This window comes from Microcaecilia unicolor, chromosome 1, assembly GCF_901765095.1.
Source record: "Microcaecilia unicolor chromosome 1, aMicUni1.1, whole genome shotgun sequence".
NCBI lineage: Eukaryota > Metazoa > Chordata > Amphibia > Gymnophiona > Siphonopidae > Microcaecilia > Microcaecilia unicolor.
Window position 1 is genome coordinate 699,972,522 of NC_044031.1, and position 12,127 is coordinate 699,984,648.

A 12,127-nucleotide genomic window follows, 5' to 3' on the forward strand; every position below is an offset into this window, starting at 1 on the left:
TAGAGGTCTACAAAATACTAACCCCCTGTTTATAAAGCTGCTCTAGCGGCTGTCGGTGCAGTAATGCCGACACAACCCATTCACTTTGAATGGGTTGTGTTAGCATTGCTGCGTGGCTTTGTATACAGGAGGCAAGTGATGTAGAAATCAGTTTTTTACTCTTTCAAAAAGTACAAAGACTAGGGGATACTCAAAGAAATTGCACGAGACTACTTTAAAAATGAACAGGAGGAAATATTATTTCATTCAACGAATAGTTAAACTCTGGAACTCATTGCCGGAGGATGTGATAACAGCGGTTAGTGTATCTGGGTTTAAAAAAGGTTTGGACAACTTCTTGGAGGAAAAGTCCATAGTCTGCTATTGAGATAGACAAGGTGAAAGCCACTGGTTGTCCCTGGGATCAGTAGCATGAATCTTGCTACTCTTTGGGATTCTGAATTGGCCACTGTTGGAAAGAGAACGCTGGGCTAGATGGACCATTGGTCTGATCCAGTATGGCTATTCATATGTTCATATCCTAAGGTTTCAGCGATTGGACTTACCTTCTTTCTTTGTTTCCCATGTAGATGTCTCTGTGACTAACTATAAACCTATAGACAGAGCCAGCACTTAACCGGTTAATGACGATATTCAGTCCGCTAACCTATTAAGTACACAGATAAAGTTAGGACAGCAAAGAAGCTGCTCTAGCATTATCTGTGACTAACTATAAACCTATTTCCAATTTACCATTTATCTCTAAAATAGCTGAGAATGAGGTTGGAATTCAGCTCTCCATTTTTCTGGATCAAACTAATGCCTTGCATCCTCATGAAACAGGATTTCGCTCACACCACTCTACTGAAATAAGCTTATCCTAGATGGAGGAAGAGATGTCATCTTGTTTCCCCTCGGCATGTCCGCTGCTGTTGACCTGATTGATGATACCATTTTACTCTAATGGTTTATGAACCTTGATATCTCTGATACCACTCTGCACTGGTTCCATTCATACCTAACTGGATGCTCCTTTGTCATTCATCATTCATGCGCAACCTCCTCTCCTTGGCCCCTGCTATCAGGAGTTCCTCAGGGATGAATTCTGGGTCCAATTTTTTTTCAACATCTTAGCCCCCGTTATTGTTCTGCTTCAGTCAGTTTCACATTCTTTGTCTATATTGATGACATCCAGCTTCTTCTTCTCCTTGGCTCCTACTCACTCTCTTTCACTGCTTCAGTTTCCGAGAAGGTAGACAAAGATGCTGAGTGGCTCTCTGAGAACAAATTACTGCTAAATACTACTATGTCTATCTCTATGGTATTTTCCTCCCATTCTCCCCCATATCCTGTCCCCACCTTTACCATTATGGGTAAACCTCTCCCATACCATACATCCACTAAAAGTTCTTAGCATCACTCTCAATAACATCTTATTTTTCCATAACCATATTGGTTTCCTCCTGCTTCCTTACTCTCAGATAGGTACACTCTATCTGGTCATTTTTAGAACCATCATCTTTGCATATCCTTTTCAATACACTTGTAATCTCTAGATTGGATTACTGCAACTCGCTCCTTGCTGGTCTCCCTAATTCCAAAATGCATAGGCTTCAACTAATACAAAACTCTGTTATTAAACATATGATCATGTGATTCCCCTTTTCATTGCTGAATATTGGCTTTTGGTCTCTTACAGAATCCCCTAGAAGCTACTTGTCTTATGTCACCATAGTCAATCCTCTGGGATGACTTCTTTCCTGACTAGCCTTCTTATTCCTTACTCAACCTTACTTCAATCATCCCAATAACATCTCTTATCTATACCATCTTTCTGCCAAATACCTGGACTCTAACAGGTCTTCATATTTCAGTGTAGCAGCTCCCACCCTTTGGAATAGTGTCCTCCTCTATCTTAGGCTTGAATTTTCCTTTGATAAATTTAAGTCCCAACTTAAGGCATTTTCTTTCACCTTTCCAATGCCTATCAGGACTAATTTATGTAGGACTGCTTCCATCTTCTGACCTCAGTTTCCCTGGCCAGTACTCCTGCTAAACAGAAACAACCATATGCTTTCTCTCCCACCTTTCCTTGCTTTAAGTTTGTAATTAACTCTTCCCTATTTGCCTTCTTGTATATGTCCATGCTTGCTGTCTAATATTTAGTGTGTTGTTGTGGTGTTTTATGTCCTCTCCCCCATATGTTTCATTTTCCAAGTTGACACTGTAAACCACTTAGATTTTTACTATGTATATGGCATATCAAGTAAATTGAATATGAACTTGAACTAACATTTGAGATTGCTAAGTATATGTGTACTGATCCATCATATCTTTAAGCTTTTCTTGCTGATAGAATACATAGGGATTGTTTCTTTCCTCTAGTTATAGGATATGATTTGACCTTTTCTCTCTTGTAGTAAGCAATTTTTCTTGTACTATGGGATACTTTTGTCCAGTTAAAAGAAGTATGTATTTTTTTTCTTTAGAGTGTTTCTGAATTTCTTTCTTTTGATTGTATGAAAAATTTCAGTAATAATAATAATGATAAAAAGATTATATCTTTCTATGGAACTAACTTCCTAAATTTCTAGACTAGCTTTTGCGAACTGCACAAACATCATTAAATGAAAACAAACTGAGCAGGTTAGGGTAAAAAAAAAAGGTTGCCATACCACTTTATCCACTTTAGATTTGAAAATCTGCAAGTGAAATATAGTGATGTCTTCAGAGTTATGTTCATGAAATAAATGTTTTAGTGGCGTTCCACTTAGAATAAGAGAACACATTTCAACATTTTATTTCTGTTTAAATGTAGATGTACTGCCGGTTGCACACTGTGAGTAAAAGTTAACATGAAATTTGCATGACTACATATTTATTGATCTCATAACTGTCTTTCTTTAATTCCTTTAGGAACAGAACAAGAAATTCCATACTGCCTGGAAACTATGGATACGGGAAAGTTCCCTATATATTACCATTACAAAGTGACTCAGGGCCACTGCCCAAGAAAACTAGGAGGAATCGGCAGTTAAGAAGAAACCAAGGACATCGACTAAATCAAGGTCTTCAGAGAAAAGCAAGCGTGGCACCAAGTTATCATACCAACCCTGCCATTCATCATCCCAATCCATATGAAGAAGAGCATGGTCCCCAGCACAGACCTCATGCAACAGGGTCTTCAATTTATCACCAGAGTTCACCCCAGGGTTTGCTTCCTAGCTCTTCCTCATTGAGTCATGGTTCTGTGTCTCACCATCTATTTCAAGAAAAGCCCAATTTGCAGCATGGAGCTGCAGCCATTGTATGCATGGGGGCCTATAAACAAAGCAAACTTTGCAACACAAATGTAAGTGAAGTTTTTGTTTCTAAGTAGTTTATACAAAATATGTGTACATCTTTTCTCATTTTCCAGCCCCCCTACCTCACCTCCACTGATAAATGAAATTTTCAGGTATCTTGTAAAAATTAAATAGTTGGTATTACTATGCACAAGAAAACATAAACATTTTGGACTAGACTCCATATATCACATCTAAAAAATCGGCACCAACCCCCCCCCCCCCCCCCCGCCTAGGTGTATTCTATAAAGTACGCCTATTATCTGAATAGAGAAGCATTACATCCTTCATACCATGCATAAGTGACTTTGAGATTGAATTATTGTAATGTGATCTATGTGGGTCTATCACAATTGAATGTTAAGAAGTTATAATCTTGACAAAATACTGCAGCTCAGTTTCTTTGCAGAGCTAAGCGCCGTGACCATGTTACTCTCTATTCCGTCAATTACACTGGCTTCCTGTTCTATTCAGAATCCACGTTAAAATTCTTGTTCTAACATTTAAAGTCCTTCATGACAGTACTCCAGATTACTTATCAAACTTAACCATACCATATATCCCCTCCCTTACACTCTGCTCCTTTAATAATCATCGTCTGGTTCTCCCTTCTCCTGCTTAGGCTCATTGGGAGTCAACCCAGTGCATTCTTTTTCCTGGCACCTTTTCTGTGGAATAGCTTGCCTCTGGGATTTTGCTCAGAAATGTCTTATAGGCAATTACAAAATGATTTGAAAATGCATCTTTTTTCAATTGCTTTTAAAATAATGTGACGCTGATTAATTCCATCACAGCAGCAGACACAATGACACAATTATGTGACTATGCCTATGGCTATGTCTTTATATACTTTTCATTTTTAAGCCCTGGATTAGTATCTTGTATGAATGTGCTCTTTCTTATCAATTGTTATTAGAGTTCCTTTCTTGATATTGACTTAGCATGCCAAAAATTATACAATTAATCAAACATTTAAATAAATATAAACATAAACCTTGGCCTGCTCGACAGAAAAAGCAGTATAGAAAGTCCAAACAAACTGTAAACTATAAATGCTCGCTATGGAATTGCTATCAGAAGCCATCAAAATCTTAGAAAAACAAAGCCTCTGTGATGAGTCTCAAGATGTCATGTATGAATTTTCTTTTTTTTTGTTCCTGCTTTTGCCTACCATATACAATACTGTATGAAGTAAAAGGATAGGTTTTATATTTAAATTATTTTTATTAAACACACAGCAAATCAAACATCAAATACCAGTTCCTAGCAGAGAAACAAAATGCATAGAACCAGTCACAAATACCACAAGTGAATTATACATCTGAGTTTTCCTTCCCCCCCTCCCCAGGCTGTGATAGGTTTTATATGCATTGGTACTATGTGAAGTCAAGTTTTCAGGTCTTCAGTGAAAAAGTTATACAATCATATGGGGTGGGTTTTTTTTCACATCTGTAGCTATAAACCACATTTCAAGGTAATTTATAAAGGATTTTTTTCACATGTAAAAAAAACTTTTATGTTTATGTTTCTGAGACTCTTTATATAGAAGTCCTTTTACTAAGCTGCAGGAAAGCGAGTCCCGTGGTAGCAGCAGGGGCCATTTTCCCCATGCACCAGGGTCATTTTTATCGCAGCGGATAAAAAGCCTCCCCCCCACAAAAAAATGACCACATAGTAACCCTTACCACATGGCCATACGGTAACCGGGCAGCGTGCGGCAATGCCTGATTACCACCTGGTTAGCACCACACTAGAGAAAAAAAATTCCCAGAGCACCAGAAATGGTGCGCGTCCCTGCTGGAACTACTGCTGGCAGCTGTGTTGGGCCAGCGGTAGTTGCATTTTAGCATGCGGAAAGCCTGCTTTGGACTTACCGCCGCTTTGTAAAAGACCCCCATGCTGCCTACAACCAAGGTGGTTTATATATTACATAGAGGTACAGTAGGTCTTATAAAAATACCCCAGGAGTTTCTCACCTAAAAGTGTGCACGCTGCCAAGATGATACGTACTTTTACATGACCCGTATGTAGGCATGTTTTGAGGCAGAGTTTGAGCAATTTACACATGTATTTTATAGGAATAAATGAGAATAAATTGAAATATACTTTGACTTTCTTCTTTTATCTACAAGGTTTCCAGGGTGGTCATACTGCACATGACCACAGGTGACCCTGTAGCATGGACTGACAGCAAGATAAGGGAGAAAAGTTTGGTAGATGAACACCTCCTTTCCTACCAGCCCTCTCCCAAACTAGAAGAAGTTCATGGGGATATTTGTTGGCCCAGCTGCACAGTGGTTTATGGTTTATATTTTTTCTATTTGATAAAATCGCCTGTCATACAAAGTAAATCAAGGCAACGTCCAATCAAAAATATAATCAGAGGAACTCCATCGAAATATAGGAACGTAGTTCATACACACAATAGAGTTATTCAGACCAACATGCTATCGGCTGCAGGTTCTCTCAAATTGACATATCCAAATTTAACCAACTTGACAACCAGGATTCAAGCCTTATAGATCTTGGAAGGCAAAGGTGAAAAGATGAGTTTCTAAATTTATCTTAAATTGTTTACGTGAAACTTTTGAGCAAAGGAAAAGTAGAAGATTGTTCCAAAAGAACGGAACCAAAAAATAAAATGCTCTCTTCCTAGTACCCAATAAGCCTTGAAAGGCTTGGGAAGGATCAAACAATGATCATTTATAGAGCAGAGAAATTGAGTTTGGGTATAAGAAAGAGTTAATCTGGCTAAATAATCTGGTACTCCAATATGGAGGGCTTTATGGGTAAGCATAAGAAGTTTCAACAGAATTCTTTGTTCTATAGGTAACCAATGCAGTTTGGAGAGCAAGAAAGAAACAGTGATAGCAGGCAGGAGCGTCCCAAGATGGAGACACGTCCTGTGCAGCATGCTGCCTAGTGCTCTCACCCTGCCTACTGTGTTGTAGCAAAGCAGGGAAGGCAGTGGATAGAGCATAATTTTGACATCCCATGTCCCTTACACCTTATGTTGCCACACACCTGCTTATAGCTCACTACAGAGGCAGGTTGGCATTGAGCATTGTCTTCCTTACCACACAAGGCCCTGTTCCTGACTAAGGATGGTGCTGGTTTTGATCCTAAAAGGAGAAATTTTCTTTTTTTTTTTTTTACTGTATTTTTGTCCGATATACTTCATAATCCTAACCACAGCATTTATTGTGATACTAGAAAATAGCAACAATTAAAGAAATTAGCAAAATATAAAAAGAAAATACAATAACAAATTTATACCACAAAAATTTTTTTGTTACATTTGTACCCTGTATTTTCCTACTCATAGCAGGTTCAATGTGGCTTACATATTATATACAGGTACTTACTTTTACCTGGGGCAATGGAGGGTTAAGTGACTTGCCTAGAGTCATAAGGAGCTGCCTGTGCTTGCAGTGGGAATTGAACCCAGTTCCCCAGGACCAATGTCCACCACACTAACCACTAGGCCACTCCCCTCCTCCACAATATTTTCTTGGGTCATGAATTAGGAAAAAAGAAAAAAAGGATGACAGATACGAAATCCCAAAAGCTTCTCACACCAGTCTAACAGTAGAAGACGCTTATACTGACACTCTAACTTTGCCTTATGAATTCAGAAATTCTAAAAGTTGCTTAGGGTCAAAGAACATAAAATATTTACCTTCACAATTATCACACATGTAGCAAAGAAATCAAAGGAAGTAACTCATTCCCACGGCTAACACCTTAAGCCGCAGTGCCAAAGACCATGGGTGCCACTTCTGAGTTTCTCTAGAAATATCAGGAAATACTCTAATTTTTGACCCTAAAAACAGCTCATCCATTACTCAAAATGAAGCTTTCGGAGCCATATTCGGGTCAATTTCCAAGGCAACTGTTACACCCAGAGTTGTCCTCTGTGTGATGACTTCCAAGGAAAATTCCAGTCAGATTCAAACTTGTCTCATCCTTTTTCCACTACGCCAGCTGTCAGTGATAAATATTCTGCTCATACTATAGGTGGTAAGGACTCTAAGGGGAGAGATTTTCAAAGAGTGACCAACAGGTCAAGATAGCAGGTTGGGGTTGCTTAATCTAGCTAGCTAAATTTAAACCAGTCGTCTCTGCCCAAAGATGGCTGGCTAACTTAGTTGGCTAGTGCTTAATTTAGCCACTCACTCAGTGTGGGGGTGGGGGATTTTTTATCCCATCAGATCAAGTCAGCCACTTCTTAGTTAGCCAGCTAGATCCCTTTGAAAATTGATCCCTAAGAGTTTAGTACCAACCCTTATCTTTCACCTGCAGCCTCAGCAGTAACCAGTGAAAACTCTTCTCATAATCAAAACAGAAACTGTTCAGAATTCACCTAACAGAATGTATTAATACTTGCTCTATTCAATGCCGCTCTTTCCTGTCATGAAAATAAAAACAACCATAGATTGACTAATAGCTTGCTTAAAAAAATAATTCTTCAATTTGCTATGAAATTCCTGCATCATCTATCATCATCTATCTCTTCCTGAAAACAGGATTAGAAAAGAATTTGAAGAATGACAAATCTTCTCAGGTCATCTTACATTTCAGCAAAATATTACTCAGTCTACCGTGCCTTACTTAGAAAACTCCCCACATGCATAACATAAAAAGTGAGTTTATCTACGATGACTAAAAAAAACTTTTGGTATGTGAGTGAAGAAATAGAATTGTTTTACTCATGAATGTGTATCCTTACTTTTAGATGCCTACTTACCTAATAAGAACATCAGAAATGCCACACAAAGTCAGACCAAAGGTCTATCAATTATTATTATTATTATTAACATTTGTATAGCACTACCAGACGCACCCCAGAACCCTATTTCTAACAGTGGCCAGTTCAGGTTACATTTGCCCAGCAGAATCCGAGAATCCGAAAGAGTCAATCAATTCCTTGTTACCTTCACTCAGGGATAAGCAGCAGGGGTGATATAACTGCAGTTAAATCGCCTGTTCGGCAATAACCAGTCATTTTCAGCAGCACTGCTGAAAATGACCAATTAGGGCCTTACTCTATAAAATTTATGTTTCTAAGTTATGAGTGTAATCTATTTTGGAGCACAGAGTATGCTCATAATTTAGGAGCATAAATTTAGGAGCATAATCTTTATAGAATAAGGCCCTTAGTGCCAAACACAAAATGAGCTATTTTGGGGGTGTTCTGGCGGAGGAGTCAGCAGTTGGCTGGTTAAGTGTCGATATTCAGCACCTAACCATCCAAGGTCACCACATAAAAAGGACCATATAAAAGTCAGTTCTATCTTAATGCGATACCCAATAGCTGGTTAAGTGCTTAATATTGCACATAGCTGGCACCATAAACCCAGAAATTTAACAATGGAGCTCGGACATGTCCTTGCATTCAATTTCCAGGTCTAACGCCAGTGGCAGTCAGCAAAATGCTGAATGTTGACAGCTGAATATTGACTCCTTGCTTTCCAGAATCTATCCAGCTAATAATGGTCTATGGACTTTTTCTCTAGGAACTTGTCCAACCAATGTTTAATTGCATCTACCACATGTTCCAGTAAGAAATTTCACAACTTAATTGTTCATTGAATAAAAAAAATACTTTTTCCAGTTTGTTTTAAATGTGTGATTAGCTCCATGCAGTACTATTTGAAAGTGTAACCAGATGTCCTTGTTTACCAGTCCCACTGCACTCACGATCTTATAGACCTCTATCATAGCTCTTCTTAGCTGTCTCTTCTCAAAGCCAAAGAGCCCTAACCTCTTTAGCCTTAGTCCATAGGGGAGCTATTCCATCCCTTTTAACATCTTTGTTGCTGTTCTCTGAACTTTATCTGGTTCCACTATGGCAGTTATTTTACAAGCCCAATTAATGGTTTATACGTGTGAATACTATCATTTACGTGTGTATCTCGGATATACATAGAAAACATAATTTTAGCAAGCTAACATTTACATGTTTAAATCTGAATTAAGTGCATAAGACAAGAGGCGTGGTTTATGTGGGGCCCAAAAAATACACATGTAATTCCCATGTGTAAGAACTGACTCAGATATGTATGTTTGTCTTGTTGCCTCCATTGATGCTTTACACATTGACAGTTGCAAAATGGCTGTTCCTATCGCAAGTAGCTGACACATCTATGAATTCTGCCTGAATTCAATTGATTCCAACCTTGACATCTTAATTTCAATTTGTATGTTTTATCTAAAATCTGCCTTTATATCTCTTTATAGATGAGGTGACAGCAACTGCACACAATACTACTTTAACTGTTTGTCTGAAACTGTTTAATGATTGGAAATGAGTATCTGTAGAAGATGATTTTTTTTCCTGGATTATAACCAAATATACTCGTGATTAGCCTTAGAGGAACATTTTTGAAAGAATGTCCAAGTAAGAATTAGGACATCCTGCTCATAATGTCCAAAAAAAAATCCATCTCACAGCCATTTTCGAACAGGAAAGAGGTCTGATTGCCTGTTCGAAAATACATGAGAAGGATGTTCTTACGCTGAAGACGTCCATCCTGAACAATCATTTTACAAACAAACATTTAAATTATTAAACAGGGAAAAAAAGGCACAGGGACATCTGTCTGGCAGCATTCTTATTAAAATGGCTACATAGACATCCTTGCAGAATAGAGGAGTAGGGTAGTGGACTGTAACATAAGGGACACGGGTTTAAATCCGATTGTAAAGCGGCAATGCTGTCAAAAATGCCGCTTTCGATTATACCGATTTCGCCCCTTTTAAGAAATCGCCGGCCATCTCCCGATTTGTGTTGGAAGATGGCCGGCGATCACTTTCACCATTCATACTAAGTACTTCACAGAAACTCAAGCACTCAACAGCAGAATCTTACTTCCTTGCAGGTGCCAACCCTTTGTTCCTCATGAGCGGGTTCTCTGCCCAAAACCGGAAAAGGCAGCATTAAAGAAATATGTTTTTTTAAACTTCTCTTTATTGGGTAGATCCAAAACACTCATACAGAAGGAGATAGCAAAGCATGAAAATGAGTATATACGAGATCATTGTCAGAAAAAAAGAGATCACAATCTTATCTGCAAGCTGAGGGAAAAGACATCAAAACTAAATATTTAACAAATCCACAGAAAACATTCACAAATTGAAAAGATGGAGGCATATCCAACAACACATTTTATAATATTTCATCCCTCCACAGATCTCACACACCATACCCCCACCATCCCTCCCCAACATACAAAGCTGAAAAATCCTAGAACCAAACAACAACCAAGAATGTAGCACTTACAGTTTGTCATGTCAGGGAACAGGACACACCAAGTTCAGCAAATAACAGTTGGATAATAACGTATAAAGTAAAGCAAAATGAGAGATGGTGATAATGAACGAGTGGCCTCTGCCAGGTAGATAACCCAAATCAATTAAACAACAAATTATGTGGGAGGGTGTACCAATAATTCTCCCAAATTGATTGCGAGAAATCCTGTCTTTTAGTATCCTCATTGCCTGCCATTTTCCACTCCAGTAGAGCTAAATTGAATAAGAGGGTCTTCCAAGTACATCAGCTATGTGACATTTTGGGTTTTCCAACACACTGAGACTGCTTTCTTTGCTAAGAGCATCACTTTTGCAAAAAACAAAACAATTCATCAGACAAGAAGAATAAGCTAGCCTGGTCATGGAACAAAATGTAAATGGGTTTTAAAGGGGTAAGTTGACCCAAACAGTCCCATAATAATTCCCAAACCCACGTCCAAAACACCTGTACCGTAGGACCCATGTCCCTAAATTGGCCTTTTCTTCCCCAAATTTGAGACAACTACCATCTGTGGAGAATCTCACGCTGTGTGCTCTCCAGGGAGCTATGTATGCTTTAAGGATAAATTTATATCCCTGCTCACAGTGTAACATATTGTCAGAGATCTTGGTCAACCTCTCAAAAAAACCCTGACAAAGCTCAAGTGAAAATGTACAGCCTAATTCCAAACTCCAGGCTTGTGCAATATTGCTAGTATTAATCCCAGGAAGAAATTCAAATAAATATGTGACTAGTAGCTCAGTCTAGGAGTGTGATCAGTTATCAACTGTAAACAAGCTTCCAATTTACTTGCAAAGATGATGTATTCTTAAATCTAGCAATATAATGTCGCAGTTGCAAAAAAGCAAAAGGATCAACTGAATCGAGATTATAAAGAGACAGTTTATCCTCTGGTGTCATCACTTCCCCAATCCATCTAAGACCTTTCTTCTTCCAGACATGAAAAATCCCCCTCTCCAACCCTCCAACTTGCTCTGGGAAGGCTCAGCAGTAAAATTCATGGCAAAGAATTCCACAGTGTGGGTGCTAAGAAAAAGAAAGCTGAGGAATGAGTAGAATCCAAGTGAGACTGAAACAATGATGGAAGGGAGAAAGGAATTCATTTGAAAGGCATAGATGAGCTGGATGATAAGAAGATAGTAATAACGTCAAATATGATGGGCTACCTTTAAAGACAGCATTATAAGCAAAGCAACAAAATCTTAAATTTTATGCAGAGGTCAATAGGAATCCAATGACGTTGATAAAGAAGTGGAGAACCTTGATCAAATCTATGGGTTTGACAAAGAACTTCAAGGGTTGAATACTGCACTTAACTGCGTAAGCTTTAGCGGCCATCCTTAAATTAGATATTAAATGCTGGTGCAGCCTGCAGCAGTCATAAAAACACTGACTGCCACCTGCTGAATATCAGATGTCCAGTTTATAAAACAGAGCATTAGTCAGTTAAGTGTGATTTTTAAAAAAGGTTCCAGAGGTAATCCGGGAAATT

The 12,127-nt window shown here is 38.5% G+C and overlaps 1 protein-coding gene across 3 annotated transcripts in view; it reads left to right on the forward strand.

Annotated features, from left to right (window-relative positions):
- The window catches only part of THSD4 (thrombospondin type 1 domain containing 4), a 903,119-nt gene that overhangs the window by 243,207 nt on the left and 647,785 nt on the right, over window positions 1–12,127 (forward strand). For all 3 annotated transcript variants that reach the window (XM_030188643.1, XM_030188634.1, XM_030188628.1), the window contains exon 6: window positions 2,896–3,331. In XM_030188643.1, coding sequence (XP_030044503.1) covers window positions 2,896–3,331 — 436 coding nt within the window. The remainder of the gene's footprint in view (window positions 1–2,895; window positions 3,332–12,127) is intronic.